This window comes from Mobula birostris, chromosome 11 (genome assembly GCF_030028105.1).
Source record: "Mobula birostris isolate sMobBir1 chromosome 11, sMobBir1.hap1, whole genome shotgun sequence".
Lineage (NCBI taxonomy): Eukaryota > Metazoa > Chordata > Chondrichthyes > Myliobatiformes > Myliobatidae > Mobula > Mobula birostris.
Window position 1 is genome coordinate 71,541,485 of NC_092380.1, and position 26,803 is coordinate 71,568,287.

A 26,803-nucleotide genomic window follows, 5' to 3' on the forward strand; every position below is an offset into this window, starting at 1 on the left:
CATTGGTGGGTTGCTGGCAGCGCGGCTCGAAGGTCCTGTTCTGCAGCATCTCTAAATAAATAAATAACTGCTGGAACATCACCATTTGTCACTGTGTGCTTTAAAGAAACTTTAGTATGACATATTATAATAGGTTTTCAAAGAGTTGAAATGAATCATTTCAACTGCTTCACCCTTTATATTCAGTCTTGCAACCTCAGAATAATTCCAACTGATTTGTGAAATGTTCTCTCTATTCCCTAAGTCCATGTTTACTCTACTTCAAGCTGCTGTTATTTTCTATTCTGTCCTGTTCTAATGTTAGATTGCAGCACTGGCCCATTTGCTGATGCAACTGTAAATCTGCTGCTGCTGAAATAATGACGTTTGTTCATGAAAGGAAAGTGTTTCTTTTTCCACAAGTTCGGGGAAAGTTCAAATCTAATAATTCCATCTCACTGTTGCTCCTGCTTTCCTAAAGTTTAAATTGTTCTAGTTGGGAAATCTAATGAAATGTCAGGATGTAGGTTTTGGACCATGAAGGATGTAAGAAAAAAGAGGAAATGGTAAGTAAACTTTGCTATTGCCAGGCCAATCTTCATCCTGTTTCCTCGCAAAGGCACTAATAGGTTTTGGACACCTTCATGATCATATTTGACTGCTCAGGTCTGAGAACCAAGCTCACATACATCTTCACTTGATAATCATGCATTGCACACTTTGCACTAAGTCACTGGATGGAGGTTGGGAGCAGGAGATCCAGGTGATTTTATTTCCTTGATGCTTGTTGTTGCATTTCCTGCTTTTCTCTGAAGGAGATTGAAAACATGCTGGAATTTATGCAGTTTATTTAGCAGAGGTGTCAAAGGGCTGACACCAGGATCGCAAAAGGTAAGTGAAAATTACCAAATGAGTAATATCTTAATCTATCACTAATGTTCATAAGGACTGCACATGTGATTATTGAAAAGTGACAACAAATGAACTGATTATTATGACTGTTGTTGTACACATAATCACTCAGGCTTGTTATGAAAGGCCAAGTGATTCGTGTTGCCATCATTGTTGTGTGAAGAAATGATTGTATTCTTAGAATTCTGGCATTATGTTCAGCAGTTATGATTTGCCATTTAAACTTTTATGTTGTCATGCCTTTCAGCCTCTCGCCTACCCAGACTCTTCCACATTGGACAGCCAATCCATCTCAGCCTTATTCAGAGAGTTACCAAACTCTGCCTAAGAATATCGGGCAAGCTTTAGAAAGCTCTCCTCCTCTGCACCGTAATCTACCAAGTGACTACAAGTATGCCCAGGATCGTGTTTCCCACCTGAAAATGACACATGAAGATCGCAAGGCCACAAAGGAGGGCACTGTGTGGCAACTGTATGAGTGGCAGCAGAGGCAGCAGTTTAAGCATGGCAGTCCAACTGCTTCAGCCTATCCCTCGCATGCCACGGACTTCAACTCTGGATTACCAAAATCTGCCTTTGATGTTCCTCGCTCAATCTCTGTCCCTCCATCTCCGTCAGACATCCCACCACCAGGACCTCCAAAAGCCCTGTCACCCAGAAGACCCCACACTCCTGCAGAAAGAGTCACTGTCAAACCCTCAAAAGAAAGGTCTTTAGAGATCTTGTTAACAGGATCACCGAGAAGAGCACGTGGCCCTTTGGCAAAGGTAGAGCTCCTGATAAACCTTGTTTTCCCTCTTTTCCCTAAATAATGATTAGTAAGATGATGTTTGAAATTAAAGAACTAGCCTTGAACCTTTGATATATTCTGACCAAGATAATCGTATGTAGATGAAGAGGAGTCACTTCTCTTAGTGGATGTGAAAATCAGCTTGGTTTCAGTTTCAGATCATTGATCCAGGGGAAAAAGTAGTCAGCTGACAATCTGAGGTGAGAAAATGAATGGGTATGAAATCAAAAGTCAAAGTTTACACTCCCCCTATCAATGTTCCCTCTAATTTTTGGTAGTCAGTGTGCGCAAAAATCTTATGATGTGCAAATTTTTTTCCTGTGACAAAAGTATGTGCGCACTGAAAGCACACATAGCACAGTTTATGTAGGTTTATAAAATATTTGACATAAAATTGCACAGAATAACAACAAAATAACATACATATTTAAGTCACTCAGTTATTTTTTCTCTCTCCTGTCTTTGGCATTTACCCATTCTTTGTAAACTCTATCTAGACTAATAGAACTTCCATCCAATTGATAACTTTTGATTCTCATTAACATATCCAAATGACATTCACCTAAATGGTTTCTCAGCTTGTTTTTGAGTTGATTCATTAGGCTAAAATCTTGCTCACAGCCCGCACTAGATGCAAGAAAGGTTCCCCCAATGTCCATCAACTGTGCAAGGTCGCAAAACTGCTCATTTTGAAGTACAAATGTCACCATTTGAGCCAAGTTTGAAATCAGTCTGGATTTAATTTTTTCTTGCATAGAAAATTTGAAATCATTAAACTGTCTAACTATTGCAGTATTTTCAGCTAGAAAATCATGATATTTTAGCCATAAGGCATTAACTTGTTCATCGCCAAATGTGAAGTCATAATCTGCAATTGCGGAGAAATCAAAAGCTGATCATTCTTGTACCTCATCTTTAAGAAACCTGTAATGGGTAATGACGAGTTCTCTTGCCTGAGCTTTTGTACGTCATCCAAATGCGAATTACTTGCCAAATGACGCTTCAAAAAGTCAAGTTTCCAAATATCATCCCACTTCTTTCCACTAGCAAATTCTCCAGTAACTTTCGCATCACGACAATACAAAGAGATAACTCCAGTTTCCAAATCATACATAAATATTTCTCGTAGCTGAACTTCATGACCTCATGAGCTTTTGGTGTAGCAGTTTCTACTATTTTGTTAAGCCATTCAACTTTAAACAAATTTGCAGTTCTTTTGCGCTTCACGCCCTTTGTTTCTTTTGAATTTGACATAGCGAATCAATAATTTTTTTCAATAAAAACTTAGTTAGCTATCTACAGGATTTAAAACAGATCTTTGTAAACTTTACAATATGAACACTGTCTGCCAAAGATGGCTGCCGCCGTGATGCAGCTGTACAAACCGGAACAGGAAAGGTGAGGTGATGTAAATTAGTGACGTGCATTGTGGTATTTGAAAAACAAAATAACTAGTTAACAGAAACATTTAGCTAAAAGATTATTTTCAATAAGTATAATTATTAATTACTGGATTATTTTAGGTAACTAACCTTTTGTGCGCACATTAATTTCCTTTGTGCGCTGGTTGAAAAATATGTGTGCACGTGCACAGCTTAGAGGGAACATAGCCCTCTATTATGATCTCTAGCCCATTGACTTCACTGGGAGTTGGTGGGCATAAAAATGCAGAATCCCAACTGCCTATAATGTGGTGTAATGCAACTGAGAGATTTTCTTTACTGAATGTGACAATGCATTCTGAGTAATGTTTGCATTGACATTGATTACTTTATCATACCTCAACCAATGGTATGTGCTTTACCTTGCTAGAACACTGGTTAACCATGTAGTTTAAGCTTGTTTCTAATATAATCCACATCATTTGCTTTATAAATCATGTAACTCATCAGCAGAAAATACAATCAATCTGCATTAACTTAGAGTTTTTTTTTTCTTTGGCAGAGTTCAACACACATTGATAGGCGCTCTATGCCTCCCATGGGTTACATGACGCACACTGTTAGTGCTCCTAGTTTGCATGGAAAGACGGTACGTACAAATAATGAAGAATCTTCTAATTATATTAGAAAATTGAGGTGGATGGGCTAAAATAATTCCTCAGTCAGCTTCATGTCACAATCATTGCAGCTGCTCCCTGAGTTGAAACAGTTCAACCCTATAATACAAAGTAAGGTGAAAAATTGCAAGTTAAATTTCCTAATTAAGTTCCCATTCATGTATGTGGTTTCACTCTGATCAAAATTAACTCTTGGGGAAGATTACTTGCACTTTTATTCTACTGTACGAATTTTTTTAATACTCTACATAAGAGTAATTGTTATTTTTTAGGAGGATAAGTTGAAGACCAGATGTTTTACTCCCATTAAAAATAGCCTGTTTTGTTTCATGCCAGTTTTTCATAGGATCATATTTTGCCCTAAGTGGCAATAATGTTGTTCCATTTCAATCTATTATGTGAGCAATATTGTCAGTAGATGCAGAAGCATTTACATATCCTTGGGATAGCTTGGTAATGGATTTTCTTTATTCATTACGTGATGAGTGCTTCTTTTGCTGTTCATTCAGATCTCAAAGATTGGAAATGCTCTGAATTTATCGAAATTAGCTATGGACCTCAACCTTTTTGAAACTGTTCATTATATTATACATTTTTGTCACTGTGGTGTTGAATTAAAATCACTCTAAATGTGTGAGCAAATTATTCTACAAATCTACATTTAACAGGTACACAAACAAAATATTTAGTTTTTAATGTATATCTGCTGTACAGATTCAGCAGGCCCAAGGTAGTGCATTGTAATGATCATTGTAGGTGTATTAAATACATAAACATGAATAATTTCTTGCTGCATTTCCTGTTGAAATTAACAGTAGTTTTCTGATTAAACACACACAAAACAGAAGTTTTGATTTTGTGGTGTTTTGTTTGTAGAATACGTATTTTCACTTGCGTTTGGGAGAACTGAGCTGTGCCCAGAAATGGTGATTTGAAAAAATATATAAGTAGATATATGTGTGGACTTTGCTGATTATCTGCTGTGTTTGCTGCAGTTGACCTTGAAGAATCCTGTTTTATTTCAGTAAAATAAATTGTTAATTGGCTCATTGTCACATTTACAGAGAGGTACAGTGAAAAACTTTGCACGTCATCTATATAAATTATTTTGTGACATTAGTACTCAGGAAAAGCAGTAACAGAATGCAGAATACGGTTTTGCAGTTACAGAGAAAGAACTTAAGATACAAGGCCACAATGAGGTAGATTATGAGGTCAAGTGTCCATCCTGCTCTTTGCTTCGTTTGTTGTTCAGGTAGTATAAAATAAATAATAATATTAATTTTGACTTAATGCCAATGCAAGGGAAAAATCATGCCATCCCCTTCTTGAGACTTCCAGCATTTTAGACACCTGCTGCAGGTAAATTTTAACAAAGCTGATTACTCGAATGTTACTAACATGTCTGGTTAGATCTTGATTGTCTTGAACTCATGGCAAGATACAGGTGCCTTGAAGTTTGAGTGACATGCTATAATTGCTAATACCTCCTTTTATGACTCACTACAGCTGGAGGAGCTAACTTTACTTCTCATCCAGTTACGGAGACACCAATCCAAGTTGGCTAATGTTCGAAATCACACTCTTAAGCAGTTGCATCTAAACAAGCACAAGCTGAGTCAATCCAGCCATCAGGTCAGCAGCTGATTGGCTTGCATATGTCACCTGATGTGATCGTTTGTCCCAGAATACTTTGTGAGGTTACGTCTGATGCTTTATGTGGCTGTACTTATAATTTAAATGTTTACAGCTTATGGAGCTTCTAATGCTTATTTCCATTGAATCTAATTTGGTCATTTCTCAGATATCCTCAAAAGCCTGTGTTTTAAAATAATATTTAATGTTTCAACAAAATTTGTCGCCTCCTTGCATCTTTACTCATTTTTTTCAACAGAATATTTGATTCTAAATGATAAGTGGTTTAAATCAAAATCTAGAGCAATTGGAAGGACTATTTGGTAAAAATCAGATATATTCAAAACTCTCAGTGATTGCTGGTGCAATGAAGGACATATACGTCACCAGCATCACTCTATTCAGATCTACGTATGAATCCAGACCAATTACATGACCACAGGGCACAAAGAGTTCCTAGTGCCATGCCGTAGAGTTGTATTTCATGAGAAAAAGATGAAAATTAGTTTTAATATTTCTCTGCTTTGAGCCAACAGGGATAGACAGGGGCTTATTAGGGAGAGTCAACATGGCTTTGTGCGTGGTAGGTCATGTTTGACCAATCTGTCTCTCCCTGTCTAGGAGGTTACCAGGAAAGTGGATGAAGGGAAGGCAGTGGATATTGTCTACATAGACTTCAGTAAGGCCTTTGACAAGGTCCCGCATGGGAGGTTAGTTAGGAAAATTCAGTCGCTAGGTATACGTGGAGAGGTGGTAAATTGGATTAGACATTGGCTCGATGGAAGAAGCCAGAGAGTGGTGGTAGAGAATTGCTTCTCTGAGTGGAGGCCTGTGACTAGTGGTGTGCCACAGGGATCAGTGCTGGGTCCATTGTTATTTGTCATCTATATCAATGATCTGGATGATAATGTGGTAAATTGGATCAGCAAGTTTGCTGATGATACAAAGATTGGAGGTGTAGTAGACAGTGAGGAAGGTTTTCAGAGCCTGCAGAGGGACTTGGACCAGCTGGAAAAATGGGCTGAAAAATGGCAGATGGAGTTTAATACTGACAAGTGTGAGGTATTGCACGTTGGAAGGACAAACCAACGTAGAACATACAGGGTTAATGGTAAGGCACTGAGGAGTGCAGTGGAACAGAGGGATCTGGGAATACAGATACAAAATTCTCTAAAAGTGGCGTCACAGGTAGATAGGGTTGTAAAGAGAGCTTTTGGTACATTGGCCTTTATTAATCAAAGTATTGAGTATAAGAGCTGGAATGTTATGATGAGGTTGTATAAGGCATTGGTGAGGCCGAATCTGGAGTATTGTGTTCAGTTTTGGTCACCAAATTACAGGAAGGATATAAATAAGGTTGAAAGAGTGCAGAGAAGGTTTACAAGGATGTTGCCGGGACTTGAGAAACTGAGTTACAGAGAAAGGTTGAATAGGTTAGGACTTTATTCCCTGGAGCGTAGAAGAATGAGGGGAGATTTGATAGAGGTATATAAAATTATGATGGGTATAGATAGAGTGAATGCAAGCAGGCTTTTTCCACAGAGGCAAGGGGAGAAAAAAACCAGAGGACATGGGTTAAGGGTGAGGGGGGAAAAGTTTAAAGGGAACATTAGGGGGGGCTTCTTCACACAGAGAGTGGTGGGAGTATGGAATGAGCTGCCAGACGAGGTGGTAAATGCGGGTTCTTTTTTAACATTTAAGAATAAATTGGACAGATACATGGATGGGAGGTGTATGGAGGGATATGGTCTGTGTGCAGGTCAGTGGGACTAGGCAGAAGATGGTTCGGCACAGCCAAGAAGGGCCAAAGGGCCTGTTTCTGTGCTGTAGGTTCTATGGTTCTAACAACCTTTTGTACACCATTAAGTTTGAAATTGAAACAATTAACTTTTTACCCTACTAATGCTGTCAAATTACTAATTCTGAAGTTGTAAAGAATTGAATTTCTCACCCAAATTTAAAATATGTTCTCTGACCTTCCCAAGCATGAATATTTTTGCCAGTTATTTTAATTGCATCTTTATTTGCCTGGACATTGGCCAGAAAAATCTGTTCTGCTCTCAAGCCTAACTTAGCATTCAATTGGTTATCTCTGATGTTTTTTTTTTCATGACAATGGAAAGTTAAACATGCTCCAATCAAGTATTTAGTTTTTATAAACTGATGGAAGATTTTGTGAACAGTGTTGCAGTCTTCTGTTAAAACAGAGCATTTCTGCCCAAACTTGCATTATTTGACCAACGCATGAACTTTTGGCTTCAGCTTTCTAATGGAAGAGTTGATCAGGAGCAGCTACACTTTTGTTTTATGGCATTCCTTTTGTTTATTCCCAAGTATATGAAATAGAGGCTGTTGAAAATATGCATTGCATTTATGTATTTGTGTACAAATCTGCTTGTGAATAGCTAAAATCCAGAACTTTGTACCCTCGATACCTTAAAATCTTTCTTTAAAGGAATATTTAGTTACTCAGTTTCATCACATGAAAACACCAATTATTACCAAGGAGTGCTATTAATTTGTGATGTTCAAAGTTCTGGAACTTTACCATGCAGTGGAATTTATTTTTCCTTTTGAAATGATGCACGTCATAGGGATAAAAACAAAATTGGAGGGTGCTGATTAACATGATTTTTTTTTCATTTTCTCATCTGCAACATCAGGCTGATGACACATACATGCAACTGAAGAAGAATCTGGAATATCTGGACCTAAAGGTGGGACTGGGCAGTTATTGCCTACCTCTCCTGTCTTCACTCTTTACTCCTTTGTTCATTTTTACATAATTTTCTCTTGCTTCCTTTATACCTCTCATACTATTTATTTGAGTTCTTTGCTGCAGTTCAATGTTAGCCAAATGCTAATTTTCCAAGAATGTGTAGTTGCACGGCAAAAATAAAAAATTGAATTATCCGACTTAATTTGTGCTGTTTCGGAGATGCTTTAATAGAATCTCACAGATGTTAGAATTAAAGTAACATGGCTAATTTACTAAATGAAAGTAGGCTCATTTCCCACAAATGCATTACACTCCTATTATCGCTTCTGCCAAGGAGAACATTATTGTGCTGAATCTATTCCCTCGCAAAAAGGAATTGATTTTAATGAATTATACTAGAAAATGCCAATGAAAGCTGTTGGTAATAACAGTTGTAAATATGTCTGAAAAATGTTTTCATCTTGCCACAACTTTTAAATTTTGGCAACATACGTACATTTGTTTCCAAGTTAATGAAACATCAGTTTCACTAAATTTTCGTTTCCTTATACAAAGCATGTCTTTTCTACAGCTGTATAGTAAAAATTTGTTCAGCGATGGAAGACTAAGGAATGTAACTTCTGTTGCATTATGTTCAGTTTTTGAGTTATGTAATTGCAAGAAAGTGAAAAATTAATTGGTGAAATATATTTGTTATTTTGCTGTCCCCAATGTGCTCTTCTGTGTAAATGACTTGCTGGCTCATGACAGCACATAATTATTAGCCGGTGTGCAATGCATGTTATTGCTGCCATAGTGTGCTACAGCCATGTAGTAAAAACATCATGAAGCTCAAAACGCAGGAACAGCCCTTCATGTTCCCAGCAAGCTGAAGACACGACCTCAATGTGGGGCTTTGCATGTGGTTTATTTAGATGAGTCAAGGGATCTCCAGTTGATCCTATGTCTTTGATGTTACATGTAAGGTGGGGAAATGGTTTTGCCAGTCTTGGTCTGATATGTACCTCTATTACGCCCTTTATTAGAACTATGTGAAGCCTACTCATGACTGCATTGTGGCAATTGATGGCAAAGATGCCCCAGATTGATAGCTTTGCAGCACCACAACTTCTCTTTGGGAGCTGCCAATGGGAATTCCACCATGGCTGAAGATTGCATATTAAAATTCACACATCTCAGATGACTTCCCATAATATGGGGTTACTGAATGTAATTGTACATAATGGTCACAGCATACATTTTTTGTGCATATCAATAATTATTGGCACCTAAAACCATAAGTAGGCCAGAGCACAGGATATAATCAAAGCAGGTTTCTCAGATAGTATTATTTTAGCATTCCAAACACACACAAACCTCAATGTGTCAATTTATATCTGCGCAGAACATGCATTTCCTCAGAACTGGTAAACTCCTAACTCACCTAGCCAGTAAGCTAACTCTGGAGTGCATTTCCTACAATGATTTGGTGAACAAAGCTGCTTGAAAATGCCCTGCACATTGCAAGATTGACATCTATTTAAACCACAGCTTCAGACTGAACCAGGTTTTAAACAGCTTGAAATGAATATTTTTACCATTCAAAATATTCAGATCATTAAAAATAAACGTTATAATGCATTTAAAATAATTAATAAGACTTCAGCACTTAAAGCAATTAAATGTTTTTAATTAATATAAACTATTAGGTTCGGTGGACATATTTTCCAAGCTAATTGTTGTGAAACTGTTAATAGTCCTTTAATGCATGGCTTCAGGCAGAATTGATTTCTACCTACCTTGTGCTGACTCTACAAGGAAAGGTATCCATAGACATGTAGTGTGGGGAATTTTGTTTTACTTTTCATTCTCTGCTTTGGAAATTTCTGGACAATGATCAACAGTCCAGCTCCTTGAAGAAAATAAATCTTTGAAACTTCTTTCTACGTGAAAAAGGATCTGGTACTTTCCTGGCATATATGACAAATAAACTCTTCATGGGTTTCCATCTGGGTACAGGTATCGATTAACTGACATTTCAATGACAAACTCTGCCACCTTCATCAGGGATGATGCCTGGGCACGTCTAGTCCAGTGGTATTTATACTCCTTTCATCTGTTGCTCCCAATTGGTTACTACTCAACCCATCAGATTTCTGCTGGTGGGACAGGTGGGACATGGGAAACCTTATTGGATGAGGACTAACCAATCAGTTGGGATGGATGACGGGAGTATAAATACCACTGGACTAGCCACGTTCAGGCATCATCCCTGATGAGGATGGCAGAGTTTGTCATTGAAACGTTGATTAAAATCAATACTTGTACTTGGCTGGAGGTCTTAGAAGAGTTTATTCTTTCTACATGTTAACAATTACGCACATGAACAAGAGGCATATTTTGACCCATAGTAGATATTTTTCTTATATTTACATAAAACCATGAAACAATTGCAAATTACTTTTTTTTCTGATTTATTTTTCTTTGCACACTTTACTTGTACTATTTTGAAAATGTTGAAGTGTTCTCTTCGTTTGTCTGGCAATTGCCTTTTCCAGGTGGGAACCTGATCATGAAATGGCCTTCTGTGTTTGAATGTTCACATGTTTTATTTAAACAAAACAATGGCCTAACATGCAGTCAGCTATATTCATAAGTCCTATCATTCATTGTTAGACTGAGAACTCACTGGTTTCACATACAATCTGTGGGTTCCATTCTCTCATCAAAAATCTTTAGCTCTTTTCCATTAACCTCTTTGTTATTTGTGTCTGTTTCTGAACTGTTCAACTGTAAATGCTTCTTTCATCCAATTACCTGGAAGGTAATTAGAGTTACTCACAGTAATGCAGTATATTCATCTGCCATTATATTGGTCCTACTTGCAATGGTAATGATGCTGCGATCACTTGCACTGCCTCAGATTTTGTGTGGGATATCTGCAGATTTTCCTGTATAATGTCACCTATTTTACGTGTGTGTGTTGAAAAGTTATTAGAGGTCGCCTTCACAAGAAATTAGCTGTTGAACCTGCTTGGTCAATGCTGGCACTACTGCTTTACTCAGTTTTTCTTCCCACTCTGCTGCTTCTCTCTCTAAGCACCTACCTTCTGGTTCTTTCTTCTGCTTAAATAAATTTCTAAACATGTTTTTTCATTATGGGAGTTAAAAGAAAATGGCTCTGGCTAATATTCCTATAAAATGTAATAATTTGTTTCCTAAGGAAAAAGTGCAGTGTCAGTTTTCAAGAACTCTGTGTTCCCTGTATGTACCTTGAAGATTCTGCTTTTAAAATGTTTACTTTATTGGATCCAATTAGATATCTGTTTGCTGGTAACCAATGTTGCTTCTCAATAATCTATTGAAGGATTATGATTGAGTTGAAATCTAGTTAAAACTCTCTCAGCAATTTTTTGTACTCTTTTGAATTTTATGCAGGATAACTGCTGATTTCCTACATAATGACTCTTATTGGGTGTGTGCCTGTGTATTTGCAAGATATTAGAGGTGACTATAATAAGAAACAGCACCCGTAAGGGATCAAAACTTTCTGGATTAACTATCAGAGGAGAAAATTAGAGATATTCCTTGAAGCTCGATGTCCAGAGAGTTACCCTACCATCATAAACACTGCCAGTAGAAGAGAAAGATGGCCCGTGTGATTGAGTTATGTCTGCTAATATGTATTCATTTATGTTTTCCGATTATTCTTTTCGATGAATCATTCAAGTTTTTGGATACTTTGCAACACACCCAAAATCCTGGAGGAATTCAGGAAATCGGGCAGCATCTATAGAGCGAAATAAACAATTGACTTTTTGGGCCAAGACCCTTCATCAGGACTGGCAAGGAAGGGGGCAAAAGCCAGAATAAAAAGATGGAGGGAGGGGAATGAGTACAAACTGGCAGGTGATGGGTGAGACCAGGTGTGAAGGAAAGGTGGGTGGGGGAGAAGGGATGAAGATAAAGCTGGGAGGGGATGGGAGGAAGAGTTAAAGGACTGAAGAAGGGAATCTAATAGGAAAGGACAGTGGATTATGGAAGAAAGGGAAGGAGGAGTTAATCAGAGGGAAGTGATGGGTTGATGAGGAGAAGAGAAAGTGTGGGAGGGCACCCAGAATGGGGAATAGAAAAGGAGTGAAGTTGGGGGGGGGGCGTGCCTGGAGAGAAATTATTGGAATTTAGAGAAATTGATTTTCTTGCCATCAGGGTGGAGGCTACGCAGATGGAAAATGAGGTGTTGTTGCACCTCCTACCTGAGTTTAGCCTCATCATGGCAATAGAAGAGGCCACGGACAGACAAGACAGAATGGCAAGTTGAATTTAAATAGTAAGCCACCAGGAAATTGTGCCCTTTGTGATGGCAGAGCAAAAGTGCTCAACAAAGTAGATCCCAGTCGGCCATCTAGGGGAAGCCTCACCAGAAGCTACGGATAAAGTAGGTGACTTTGACACACTTGCAAGCAATGTGTAGCTCACCTGGAAGGACTGTTTGGATCCCTGAATGGTTGTGAGGGAGGTGGTGTAAGGGCAGATGTAGCACATGTCACGCTTGCATGATTTTTACCATCTGCAGAATCCCTTGTGTTTATCTTCTGAATACATTGATACTATCAGTGTATTTTTCTTTTCATTATATGTGTGACTTTTTTTTATTATTAGGCGTTGTTGATTTCTGTATTTCTTCATGTATGAACTACCATTTTTGAGTTTTCCATTTGACAGTTTTGTATGGTCTTGAAAGGATTTTTTTTTGTGACCTGGGCCTGCATTCTGACATAACTGGTTAGTTGTATATATGCAGTATTTTTTCAATTAATTATGAATTAATGAGAATGTCACATAGATACAAATTAATACGACCTTTAATTGTTGTTTATCAGGTTATCAATATTGTAGAAATGTAGGATATGTCCCAGATTTTTTTTACTAGAAATCATCTTGCTACTATTTTGATTTTAATTAACTAACTGTATTGTGTTTATCCAATGTTAAATTAATGGACTATAATATTTCATAAAACATTGCACGCAAAAGCACGAAGTGGCCATTCAGTGCTGCATGTACTATGATTTGATTTTTTTTCAATTAGTCCAATTCCCTCTGTATATTCCTTTATAACAAAGAAGGGAAATTACCACTTGGTATTCTTAAATATTTTATTAAAGCAACATACACACGAAATACTGGAGGAACTGGACAGGTCAGGCATCTATGGAAATGAATAAACAGTTGACATCTTGGCTCAAAACATTGACTGTTTATTCATTTCCATCGATGTTGTCTGACCTGCTGAATAGGATTTTGTGTGTGTTGCTTTGGATTTCTATCATCTGCAGACTTCCTCGTGTTTACAATATTATTAAGTCTAGTTTTATCATTGCTCCAGCTCGTGGATTCATAGTCACTATTAAAATGCTGCATAACTTTCTAGTTTGAAGTGTCTGGTCATTACCCTTTTGACAACTTCCTTATTGGTGACAAACATTCAAGGTGTTGAATCTTACCATCAAAATGTCCTTTCATTAATTGTCCCTGCTTGAAAGGAAATAACCCAAATCTATTCTGTGCCTTCATGTAATTGAAGTCTTTACTCCAGGACCTCCTTCCAATGAAGCTCCTCTCTGTCCAATACATCCCGAAATACAGTGTCCAAAATGGCACAGATCTCCAGTTTGGGATTTTGTCGTATTTTTCAAACTAGTACCTTCCTTCCTTTTCTCCTTGTGGTTTATAAAACCTTGGAGAAACACACACACACACACACACACACACACACACACACACACACACACACACACACACTTTATTTTAAATGAAATGTGAAATTGCGAATTACTTAACTCCTATGAAACAGCAAAACTTTGGAAATTAATTCGAATTTCATAACCATCTGGTTAAGTTTATTTTAAGTTTGAAGAATTAAAAATAGCTATTGGAGATCTGCATCCTATCCTTGATGGCACTTGCCCTCATTCCCAGAATCCATTGTCCAATTGCCAGCTCATTCGGTGATATTATTACAGTTGAACAAGGTGCATACGAAATCTTAAGTCACGTAGATTGAGAGAGAAATTGTACCGAAGAATGTTGCCCAGATTCTACACAGCATTTTAATCAAATTGATACTGAACTGCATATTTGAATAGAGGACAGAGTGCTGGGCAGTAGTCAATTCTAAAGAGGAATGAATTAAGTAGCGAGATTTTTTGAACCTAATTCCAGACCTTAGGATCTTGGCAACAGAAACATGACTGTTAATTGTGATGTGAATAAATTTGAGGATGCAAGAGAAGCCAGAATTTGGATGAACATGGGTACCTGTGATTGGGGATTGCATAATTAGAGGGCCATGTCCATGGGAGGATTTATAAATGAGAAAGAGTTCATCAGGAACCATGGTACATAATCAAGCACAGGAGTAAATGGCAAACTAGTCTAAAATGAGTTGGGGGTACTGGCATCAAGTTTAAGGAGGATGTGCCATATTTGTTAAATCTGGGGGCATGATCTGTGGATGAGAGTGCCAGCAGCAAACCATTTTGAGGAAGTGGCAAAGTTTGCAAACTAGCATTAGATATGCTTTTAAAGATGGTGTTTCACACTTTTAAAGAAGTTCAAATATGATAACTTTGTTAACAATTTGGTTCAGTTTTTGATCATTGTCAGGAAAAATGGCAGCTGAAGAAAATTTTGATATGGAAGGAGACTTGTTGTGGTATTAATTAGTCACAATGGAAAGGTCCAGACACTGTTTCCTTTTGAGGTGAGGTTATTTTAAACAATATTATAGGTCAAAAAAGCTTGAGTAATACTAATTGTCCTCAATATCCACAAGGAAATAGATACAGCATATTTAGATGTTGCAAAGGTGGATGTGTTGTTGGCCAAACCAAAGGTTACAAAGTAGACAGAAAATTCATTGCTTCGTATTTTCTGGCCAACACTGGCTGAATGAAGTGGCTTCAAAGGAGAAAGTCTTTTCTGTATCGGCAAAGACAGTATCTGGATTAACAAAGAAACGGATTAACAAGATCACATTCAATTGAATAGCAAAGATGACTTTGATTGTACGAGGGGTGATTGCTAAGTTCGTGGCCTAAGGTAGAAGGAGTCAATTTTAGAAATCCTAGCACATTTATTTTTCCTACATTTGCACACTTAGTCCAGCAGTCATGGAGCATATGGATCCCTTCTTTGTAGAAGTCGGCATCTTGGACCTCCAGAAGTGGCCCACAGCAGGGGTGGTTGATAAGTTTGTGGCCTAAGGTAGAAAGAGATGAGTTACTAACTTCAAGCTTTCTGCATTTTCACTCAGAGTTGAACTGCACGTGCATGTAACAAGAGCTGTATAACTCATCTCCTTCTGCTTTAGGCCACAAGCTTATCAATCACCCCTGCTGTGGACCAATTCTACAAAGAAGGGATCCGTATGCTCCACGACTGCTGGACTAAGTGTGTACATGTAGGAGGGGGCTATGTTGAAAAATAAATGTGCTAGGTTTTCTAAAATTGACTCCTCCTACCTTAGGCCACGAACTTATCAATCACTCCTACATTGGTATGGACAAAACCCTGTTTTGGGAAGATTAAAGAAAGGAATGGTAGATTAACTGGGCACACATTTGGATAATTACACTTCGTTCAATGACCTTGAAGAGGAAAGGATGCTTGAAGATAACTCCAGCAATGGTTCTGTTGTTATTGAAGGGTAATAGTATGCAATTGTTGAGTGAAGTTTTGGAGAAACACTGCCTGAAGGAAGAGAATCATTAACCATATCAGTTCATATAAAGTCAACAGGAAAAGACTCATTCACCCTGATTTTATTGAGTATACCACTCCTGGTACCCCTCAGCTTGTGCCCACTCTCCCTCCCATGTGGATTTCCTAGGGCCACATTTTCCATTTGTGATCCTGTTGTTTCACTCAACTTGTACAGATATTATGGTCATCCCATGGGGCTGAACAGGCCAAAAATAGTGCTTCAAAAGCATATCTATTTCAAAAGAAGCATTAAGATAATTTAGACTACTAGTAGTAAAAAGAGGAAAAATAAACCATTCACCTTTACTTGCCCTTGAATTAAGGCCGGTAATCCCATTCAAATAAATGATACTTATGCCTGTTCTCTCTGTCATAATGTTATGTTCAACACCTGCATTCAATGCTATGTTGTCTCTGTCATAACGTTATGTTCAACACCTGTATGCAACGCGTACTATGGTGGAATGGGAGATCAGATATGTTTAAGTTTAATCTCCACCTTTTCTCTAAACTGAAAGCATACATATTAATCTGCATGTGTTAGAAACCAGCTAACCCTCCAATGGCCCACAGTTGGGGATTCTTTATGGAATTGTGAATCACGGATATGTATTATCCAACCTAAACACTGCAATAATTTGGACTTTAAGACCTGTGCAACATTGTTTAGGCTCACATGTTATGTAAGCTGATGGCTTTGAGTGGCATTACAGAGTATTCTGCAGAATGAGAGTTCCGTGTTTTGAGTTTTGGTTTCTGAATCAGATTGAGAATTGGTGCCCAGATACTGGTTAAAGGTTTGTTTGAATCCATTCAGTTGGTGGTTTCTCATTGACTAGAGATAACCCTGTTGGTTAATACTGTTAAGATCTTTAGAAGTTATTTTCTGGGACTTGGTCAGCATCTCGTCTCAGAAACAGGAAAATGGACCTCAACATTCTTGGCACTATCAATTGCTGTTAAATGTATTGACTCTACATAACTGAAAAAAAGAAAATCCTTTTTGCTCTTTTATAAGGTCACAGACCATTTTTATTGATTGGTTGAAAGCAGTCAAAGTGCAAAGAAAATTTACCGAAATTTCAAGGGAAATCTAAAGCACTGCAGATATCAGCAAGATGGAGGAAATAACTAGATTAACTTCTGGAGGATTGTTGATAATTATTGTGATGACAGTATATGCAATATTGTGATTACTTCATCATACTTAATAGATTCTAGCATAAACTACTGATTGAATGGATTTTTCCCAGACACCTTTCATGACATAATGTTGCTCTGGGGAGGTGTTCCCGTTATTGTAATGCAATATATTCCTCTTATGTTTGGAACAGATCAAATCTAATGTACCTTTGATCAACATGATTCACAGAATGGTAACGAAAGTCACACCAAGATTTCGACCCTATCTCCAAGTAAGGCTGCTTGTTCCAGCTGTAAATTAAGAAAAAATCATGCAGCTCTTCCATCAACAGCTTGCTTTCTACCATGGATTTATATTCAATGTTTAGAAATCAGTGTGTCCTGTTTCTAAGTGATTTGGTCATTTCTGTGAAATTAAAATATTGCTTTCAAAGATTGATCTTCCATTTCAGGCTACAAACTGGGTTTACTTTGTAATGTTCAAGACTTTGTTAAACTTTAATTGTGCTCATACTTACCTTGAGTGAGAATGAGTGATTCCATTAAAGGGGCATCATAGATGGGGGGAAAATTGGCAAAACTCTTCTGATTCTAGAAGTATACCTCAACCATGCAAATTGAATTGAAATGCAACATTGTATCTCCTGTGACTCCATCAGGATGAACCTAATTTGCAATTTTTGCACATGCATGTATCAACTCAAACTTGCTCATGCCAACATGCTCACACTTGCATCATTTGATGAACTTTGCCATAAGACATTGCCCCTTTAAGGAAGACATTTTAAGCAACATGTGGCATGCTTCCCATGGCAAGATGTAGCATTTTAACATGTGCCATAACATTTTTGTTTGTTCAGTTTTACCTATGCTACTTCAGCACAAAGATGCAGTGGTATGAAATTAAGATTAATTCTGCTAGGTAGTCTTATTTGTTACAACTATTTATATTAATTAAGTTGGACAAATCTGGATGCCGTGTAAAGATGTTTGCAGGTGTCAAGTTAATTGGAGGCTAGTTTTGGTAGATGGCTTTAATAATGTGAAGAGACAGAGTGCATACAGTGTTATTCTACCAAATTGAATGTTATTTGGGGACAGAAATATGGATTCATTTTAATGCAATTTGAGGTTAAACACACACACACTAGCAAAATTTAAACATTATCAAGGTAAGATGTTCATTATGTGGGAGAGACTATGGTTTCATAATTGCCACATATTTATTATTGCTACTTATGTCAATTTAAAGATTTCCATTGTTAAATTTTTGTCACATTATGGTCTATAGTTTTATAAATTCATTAAGTTTCCAAACTATTCCTCTCCTGACAAAATCAGGTCATACCGAGCTTTGGATGCCCAGTTACCAGTGTTGTACAGGTCCTGCTCACGTAGATTAGAAGTGGTCAGAAATAACAAATAAACACTTGCAGAGTTATACATGCAAAATGCTGGAGGAACTCAGCAGATCAGGCAGCATCTATGGAAAAGAGTAAACAGTGGACATTTCGGACTGAGGTCCTTCACCTGTCCTGATGGAGACTTCTCGGCCCGAAACATCATCTGTTCACTCTTTTCCTTAGGAGCTGCTGGGCCTGCAGAGTTCCTCCAGCACTTTGAGTGTATTACTTTGATTTCCAGCATCTGCAGATGCTCTCTTGTTGGTGACTTGCAGATCCTCCTTTCACAGTCTTACCTGGGGCATTGGCAAGCTTGATGATAGATGATGCCTGTGGATGGCCAAGGGCAAATCAAACAGGTGCATCTTTTCTGAGCTTTTTTTTTTTGCAAATGGTCACGGGCATGCACTTTCTAGCACAAGTCATCAGGAGTTGATCAAGAATGGGGACCTCTGTTAGTTCTTAATCTGCACTCTGCCTCCGACTCTTAACCTCTTACATTACATCGGCTTCAAGACCAATTGTGGCAATCCCACCGTTATCCCATGCACCGCTTCATTGTGTGGCGAATATTTTGGTCTAATACTGAAAGGCTAATAATAATTATTTAGGAAGTACTTGCTTGTGGAGTGGTTACTTTCTAAATATTGGTTAAAAACTTTATGGTTCACTTGTTATTTATTTTGCTGGCAATACTCCTTCGGTATTCTGCTCGCTCATTTACAATTCCTTCCTTTCGCTACACTTTTCCTTGATCCCTGAATACAAATCAGGTTTATTATCACTGAGAAATCTGCTAAGTAAAGAGCACCTCCCACATGGAGTTTTATCTATTTAGTATAAGATGACTTTAGCATTAAAACACTTTCTAAGTTCGCCATTGCTGCCCTACTATTTCATTGCCTGCTTTTATCCTTTTTTTTCATCTTATGCCAGGTGACAGGGCAAGAACCAGTTAGACGTGCTGTGAAGCCAGTTAAAATTGCAGAAAGCAACGCTGACGTGAGTCTACATTCACCCTCCAGTTCCTTTCATAGAGGTAGAGGCTACTCAGTATTATGTGCTATTGAACTGTAGACTTTAAGTGCAGGTAGGCTATATGCGGGGATTTCACAAGCTGACCTAATCTTCTCTGGAACTCTGTTGGGCCAGTGCAAGAAGAGTGGTTGTGCAGCCTTTTCTCTTCACCTGAGGTGATGACAATGGGTGAGATGAAATTAGGAAGTTTAAGCCAATAACAAGATCCTTGGGTATTTTAATATTACATTCAATGGTAGATTTAACATTAGTGAGCTTCAACCAAATGCAATTGTAATTAGTGTTGGAAAAACGAAAGAAAACTGCCAATGCTGGAGTATGAATAAGATCATAAAATGCTGGAAAACTCAGCATATCAACAGGTACGTTGGAGCTTTCTGTAACTGTGCAGGAGGCCACAAACCGATTAGAGTGGCATAGATAATTAACGAGGCGGTTCACTCCTGTGGACTGAACTCTGCCACTCTACAAAGTAGTCAGTGAATCTGCTTTTTTTTTCCACTGCAGAGGAGAGAATGTACTTTGGAGAAACCCAATACAGACTGGCTGGCCACATTGCCCTATTACATTAAGGCCCAATGTCAGTTTTTTTAAAAAAAAAACAGCAGTTCATCTGTCTGGGCACTTTGCAGCCCTCCTGACTCTATTGATTTCTCAAACTTCAGGTAACTTGCTTCTTTCTGTCTGTATCAGAACTGGCCATTTTTGACTGTCATCCATCTGAATTTTGGTTCAGTTTTTCTCTCCCCACTCGTTTTATCTGTCCTGTTAGTCATGTACCATAACCCTGCTATTAACAACACTTAACACAGACAAAGAAGTGACTTCTGATTCTGTCACATGAATTAATTTAATCTCTTTGTTCTACTCATCCCTACCCCATCTTCTCTGCAACTGGAAGTTCATATGGTTTCTTTTGTCTGAAATGGAAAATTAAGAGGACTTGAGCCTGAAATGTTGACTTCCTTTTTTCTCAAGTTCTGAATCTCCCTCTGCAGATTTGACCTGATCTGAGTATTTCCATTATTCTCAATTTTTATTTTTGATTTCCGGCATTTGCAGTTTTTGGATTTTTTGATTGTAATTTGAAAGTTGTTTTCTTTTCAGATTTCCAGTTTTTTCTATATTTATTTTATTACTGTTCACTTTTTGCTTTTATAATATTTTGTCATCTCAACAACTGGTACAGACTCGAGCACTAAGTAGACAAAAAGACCATAAGACATTGGAGCAGAATTAGGCCACTCAACCTACCATGTCTGCTCTGCCATTCCATCGTGTCTGATTTATTATTCCTTTCAACTGCCTTGTCCCGGTAACCTTTGACACACTTATTCTTCAAGAACCTATCAATCTCCACTTTAAATATACCCAATGAGTTGGTCTCCACAGCCACCTGTGGCAATGAATTCCACAGATTCACCACCTGCTGGCTGAAGAAATTCCTCCTCATCTCTGTTCTAAAAAGACATCCTTGTATTTTGAGGCTGGCTTCACAGCTCCTAATTGTTCATCTCATTCTTGTGTGCAAAATGTGCCAGTTAACTGGAATAATTTTCATTAATACTGTTGTGTTTAATTTTACAGATTGTTAAGTGTTCCACTGTTTCTAATCCCATCGGAAATAATGTCAAAAAAGTATCCATTTTCTAGTACTGTTTCATTAATATTCATTCTTTCTGCTTCCAGGCTAAGTTGACTAGGCTTTGTGAACGAGACAAAAGTCTTCAAGATCTGGAAGCAAAAGTTCGTCAGCTGAAGATAGATAAGGTATTCCTCAAAGAGCCAAGAAAAAGCATATAAAATATGAAATAGTAAGCAGGATTGGTCTGAACAGCATCTTGAGTTTGCTTTTGTCATTCAACTAAATTGCATTGAAGTCTATCAACAACTTCCCATGTTTTCCCAAAGTACTTTTACTAGGCACAATCATGGTTTTGAATGGTCCTCAATGGAGAATTCCTATCCTTTTTCAGGAAGAGGGTGGGCTGTGGATGTAAAATGATTGACAAGAAGGAGAATGAACAGTCTCTTTGCATATCGGTCTAAAATATATTTTACTGCCTTCCATTTGTATCTGTGGAACATATTTTTGGATTTTCAGCCGGGGTGAATAGGTTCGAGCATGTACTACATTAAAAATTTGACTTGAGAATATTAACCCATTTGATTAGTCTCTCTGCAATGTGGGAAATGGTGCAGCTTTGTTTATAATGCTCTGCAACAGGGCATTATACCACTGCAATTTGCCTGTTGCCACAGTAGGTCTACAGAGGATACAATCTCATTGGTTCTTTGTGTGGCCTTGGATCACCTAGACAATACTAATACTTATGTCAGGCTACTGTTTATTGACTACGGCTTAGAGTTTAATACAATCATTCCTACAGTTCTGATCAAGAAGCTCCAAAACCTGGGTGACTGTACCTCCATTTACAACTGGATCTTTTACTCTCTCACAAGAAAACCACAGTCTGTGTGGAACAGAAATAATATCTCCAACTTGCTGATAATTAACAGTGGTGCACCTTAAGGAAGCTGCTTACCCCATTGCTGTACTCTCTCTACACCTGTGACTGGGTGGCAAGGCACAGTTCAAATGCGATCTATAAATTTGTTGACAACACAACTACTGTTGGCAAAATTTTCAGATGGTGATGAGGAGGCGTACAGTGCAAGATACATCAGCTAGCTGAATGTTGTCACAGTGACAACTTTGCACTCAACACCACTAGGACCAAAGAATTGATTGCGGACTTCAGAAAGGGAAAGACAAGGGAACTCACAGCAGTCTCATAGAGGCATCAATAGTGGAAAGATGAGGAATTTCAAGTTCCTGAGTGTCAACATCTTTGAGGATCTCTCTTGGGCCCAACATATCAATGCAGTTACAAAGAATGTCTGACAACTGCATTAGGAGTTTGAGATTTAGTATGTCACCAAAGACACTCACAAACTTCTGTAGATGTACCGTGGAGAGCTTCCAAACTAGCTGCATCATTGTCTGGAATTGGCGGTGGGGGGGGGGGGGGAGCGGTGGCACAGGTTAAAATAAGCTGCAGAAAGTTGAAAACGGAGTCAGCTCCATCATGAGCACAAGACTCCCCAGCATCCAAGAGGACTCAGAAAGGCAGCATCCGTCATTAAGGACCACCATCACCTAAGGAAATGATGCTGCCTTCTCATTGCTACCATCTGGATGGAGCTACAGAAATATTCATTACCATGGTCACTACCTTACTACTTATTTAAGTTAACCATATATAGAAATAAATAAAATAATAAAAACTGTGTGTGCATATTTTTTCAGTTTTTATTATGATGCATTGCAATGTACTGCTACTGCATAACAACAAATTTCTTGACATACGCCGTTGTTTTAAACCTGATTCTAAGGCTACGAATAGCAGCAGTTTATCAAGTACTCTCAGACTCTGTTCATTAAGAGCCTCCAGTTAACTTTTAAAATTCTTCATTATTCCTTTTCACATATTGAGCTGGTGTGTTAGGGTCTGTGCCATTCTCAGATCAAGCCACTGAACACTGTACATTCTTCGCTCATTGCAGAGCGATAGGCCTTTTCTCTGCAATTACTCTCATTGTGGATTGGTTGGATGGAGGAGGGTGAAAGCAGAGGCTAGGGGAACAGTCACTCCTGGTAGCCGAGTGAGATTTGTGGAGGAGGTAATTGGAAGAATCATCAGGTGCTGCAGTTTGCATTACAGATCTGGGAGAATGATTGGGAGGTTTGGGAGAAATGAGTGGGGGGAGGTAACGATGCAGGTGAGTTTCCAATGAGTTCTAGGGGAGGATGTGGCAGAGGTTACTGGGAATAACCTGTGAGAGGGCTGGGTGGTAATGTAAAGTGCCTTGGAGGACAGTGAAGTCGGGATGGGAGTAGGTTGTAAGGTGACTGTTGAAAATTTAATTTTAGTCAATTAACTGGATCTGTGGTATAATTTTGGTGAGTTACAGAGTCACTGTAATAAATGTTACTAGGATGGCTTATCAGATGATGCCACAGATTCTCTCTTTTCCCAGAAGTGTGAACTAAAACATATCCCTAATGTCTCTGCTCAATGGTGTGAGAAAGAACACACAAGCAGAAATTCTCTTGAAGAGTTGGGAAAGAGGTTTATATTTTTGGCATAATTTGTGCGATACCTTTATTTTTCTCTTCAACAGTTATTGAGTAAGGCTGATAGTGGAACCTGAGTGTCAATGGTTGGAATCCAAGCAAATGGAATCTGCTTCAGAAAGGGATTAAATACACTCATGAATCACCTGTTCAATGACAGACCAATAGTTGGTTCCTTTCTGTCAAAACCTTCACGAACTCCCACAGACCCCCGATGACCCTGTGATTTCCATCTCTGAGGCTGACATGAGAGCATGCTTCATGAGTGTGAACCCAAGGAAAGCTTCTGGCCCAGAAGGGGTACTGGCTGACTATTAACGACCTGTGCTGATCAACCGGCTGGAGTGTTTACCGATATCTTTAACCTGGCACTTCAGCAGTCTGAGGTACTGACCTGCTTTAAGAAGAACGTGGTAACCTGCCTCAATGACTATCTTTCAGTAGCACTTACAGCCACTTTGGTGAAGTGCTTTAAGCAGTTGGTGATGAAACATACCAACTCCTGCCTGAGAAGTGACTTGTATCCACTCCAATTTGCCTACTATCTCAACAGGTCAACAGTAGATATTCTTCACTCAACCCTGGAACATCTGCACAGTGAAAATGTATACATGGGGATGTTCTTCATTGACTACAGCTCTGTGTTCAATACTATCATAACCGCAAAACAAATCAATAAACTTCAAGTCCTTGGCTTCAATATCTCCTTGTGAAACTGGATCCTTAATTTCCTTACTTGCAGACCCCAATCAGTTCAGATTAGGAATATCTTCTCCTTCGCAATCTCTTTTCAGCTCAAGAGCACCACAAGACTGTGTGCTTAGGCCCCTACTCTACTCGTTTCATACTCGTGTAACTGTGATGCTAAGCACTGCTCCAATGCCATATTTAAATTTGCTGATGACACCACATTCGTTGGCTAAGTCAGAGGTAGTGATGAATCAGCAATATAGGAGGGCGATTGAAAATCCGGCTGAGTGGTGCCACAACAACAACAACCTCTCACTCAACGTCAGCAAGACCAAGGAGCTGTTTATTGCCTTCAGGAGGAGGAAACAAAGTCCTCATCGAGGGATCAGGGGCAGAGAGGATCAGCAGCTTTAAATTTCTGGACACCATCATTTCAGGGGATCTATCCTGGGTCAGAAAGCACAGCAGTGCCTCTACTTTCTTTGAAATTTGCAAAGATTCAGCATGTCATCTGAAACTTGATGTACCTTTATGGATGTGCTGTGGAGAGTATATTGTTGCATCACGGCCTGATGTTGAAACAGCAATTCCCTGGAACAGAAAAGCCTACAAGAAGTAGTGGACACGGCCCAGTCCATCACGGGTTAAGCCCTCGCCACCACTGAGCACATCTACATGGATTGCTGCCACAGGAAAGCAGCATCCATCATCAAGAATTCCCACCACCCAGGCCATGCTCTCTTCTCTGTGTCATCAGGAAGAAGGACAAGTGCCTTAGGACCTATGCCACCAGTTCAGGAACAATTATTACCCCTCAACCATCAGACTTTTGAATCAGAGGGGAAAACTTCACTCGACTTCACTCACCCCTTAATTGAACTGTTCCACAACCAATGGACTCACTTTCATGGACACTTCATCTCATGTTCTCAATATTTATTGCTTATTTATTTTTATTATTATTATTATTATTGTATTTGTACAGTTTGTTTCACATTGATTGTTCGTCTGTCCTGTTGGGGCAGTCTTTCACTGCTTCTATTCTTTCAGTGTTTCTTGTATTCACTGTAAATGTCCACAAGAAAATGAAATATATATAGTGGCATATATGTACTTGATAATAAATTTACTTTGAACTTTGAATTTCTGCTTAGTTTATTATTCAATAGTGACAACAGATGGGATCAGGTGACTTTACCTTATGAATCCACAGAACGACACCCAAAATCTTTGGAAAATGCTAACTTCCATAAACAAGAGATTCTGCAGATGCTGAAAATCCAGAATAACACCCAAAAAGTGCTGGAGGAACTCAGCAGGTCAGGCAGCATCTATGGAAAGGAATAAAGAGACAACATTTCGGGCTGAGACACTTCATTAGGACCCGTAACTTTGACAAGTTTACTATCTGGTAATTTTACTATCACCAGTCATGTTCAACATGCGGAGCTGCGTACTGTTTTGATGTTGTCTACAGATTGATCAGAACTTCCTTTGTATATGTCCACATCTGATAAATATGACTTATTTTGCGTTACCGTCTGGACCGTTTGTAATACTTATCACTGTATCTTTTTAAGCAGTAATTCCAATTCTCATGTTCTTATTTCACCAACTTTCTCTCCACTGGATGCCATTATCTTTTCCATTCTATTTTAGTGAACGAATGATTTGCTACTTCTGTATAGCTTTGAAATGTCCATTTGTTGCTGTACCCTGTAGAGAAATCTAGGTCTTGAGGAACGTGGACATAAGAACACCTTTCATTTCACATGAGAGTTAAAAGATCAGGACAGCTACAAAATTCTATTTTGTCTTGTCACCTCAGGATAAACTTGAATCGGTGTTGGAAGTAACTCACAGACAACTGGATCAGTATAAAGGACAACCAAACCACACCGAGAAAATAGCCTATCAGCAGCGGCTTCTGCAGGAGGACCTGGTTCAAATCCGAGCTGAAATTTCTAAAGTCTGCACAGTAAGTGCTTTTAATAAACTGTAAGGCACATTACTTGAATGTGTAATTTGTGTGTGTGTGGGTGTGGGGGAGCTGGGGAGTGCAGTCCAGCTACTGATATTCTAGTAAAAAGTTTAAAAGCACTTAAAGGGTTTTAAAACTTCAAAAACTTTAAAAAGTAAAAATCATGGGATGAGGTGGCAGCTTGAATTTGTTGTTTTAACATGTGCATGCAGAAATTTAGCAGTGTGCCACTTCAGCGAAGAATGTTCTCTCATTGCAGGTTAAACTTCATTTTGGTCTAAAGGCTCTTTTACAGTTGCTGAGGCAGGCAATTAGTAGCCAGGGAGAATAGAAACTTGTACAGAGTTTTGTCCTGATGCTTCTGTCTGCTGATTTCATTGTAAAATTCAGCAACATAAAGAGCAGACATGCTGGCTGTATTGTTTACTTGTAGTACATCTGCAGTCTTAATGAATGCTTAGTGTTACTGTTTGAGCCTTGTCACAAATTCATTTTTTATCCATTACAAATCAATTGAGGCCAAGACTATGAAACGATTTAATTCAGAAAAGTGAGTTTCAGTTGTTAGTG

The 26,803-nt window shown here is 38.5% G+C and overlaps 1 protein-coding gene across 21 annotated transcripts in view; it reads left to right on the forward strand.

Annotated features, from left to right (window-relative positions):
* Positions 1 to 26,803, forward strand: part of plekha7b (pleckstrin homology domain containing, family A member 7b) — a 424,118-nt gene that overhangs the window by 343,996 nt on the left and 53,319 nt on the right. For 17 of the 21 annotated variants that reach the window (XM_072272478.1, XM_072272479.1, XM_072272480.1 and 14 more), the window contains 7 exons: positions 1,139 to 1,658; positions 3,626 to 3,712; positions 5,250 to 5,375; positions 8,039 to 8,092; positions 19,323 to 19,388; positions 21,114 to 21,194; positions 26,081 to 26,230. In XM_072272478.1, the coding sequence (XP_072128579.1) occupies positions 1,139 to 1,658; positions 3,626 to 3,712; positions 5,250 to 5,375; positions 8,039 to 8,092; positions 19,323 to 19,388; positions 21,114 to 21,194; positions 26,081 to 26,230 (1,084 nt within the window). The remainder of the gene's footprint in view (positions 1 to 1,138; positions 1,659 to 3,625; positions 3,713 to 5,249; positions 5,376 to 8,038; positions 8,093 to 19,322; positions 19,389 to 21,113; positions 21,195 to 26,080; positions 26,231 to 26,803) is intronic. The other 4 variants (XM_072272484.1, XM_072272490.1, XM_072272481.1 and 1 more) reach the window with 3 other exon arrangements.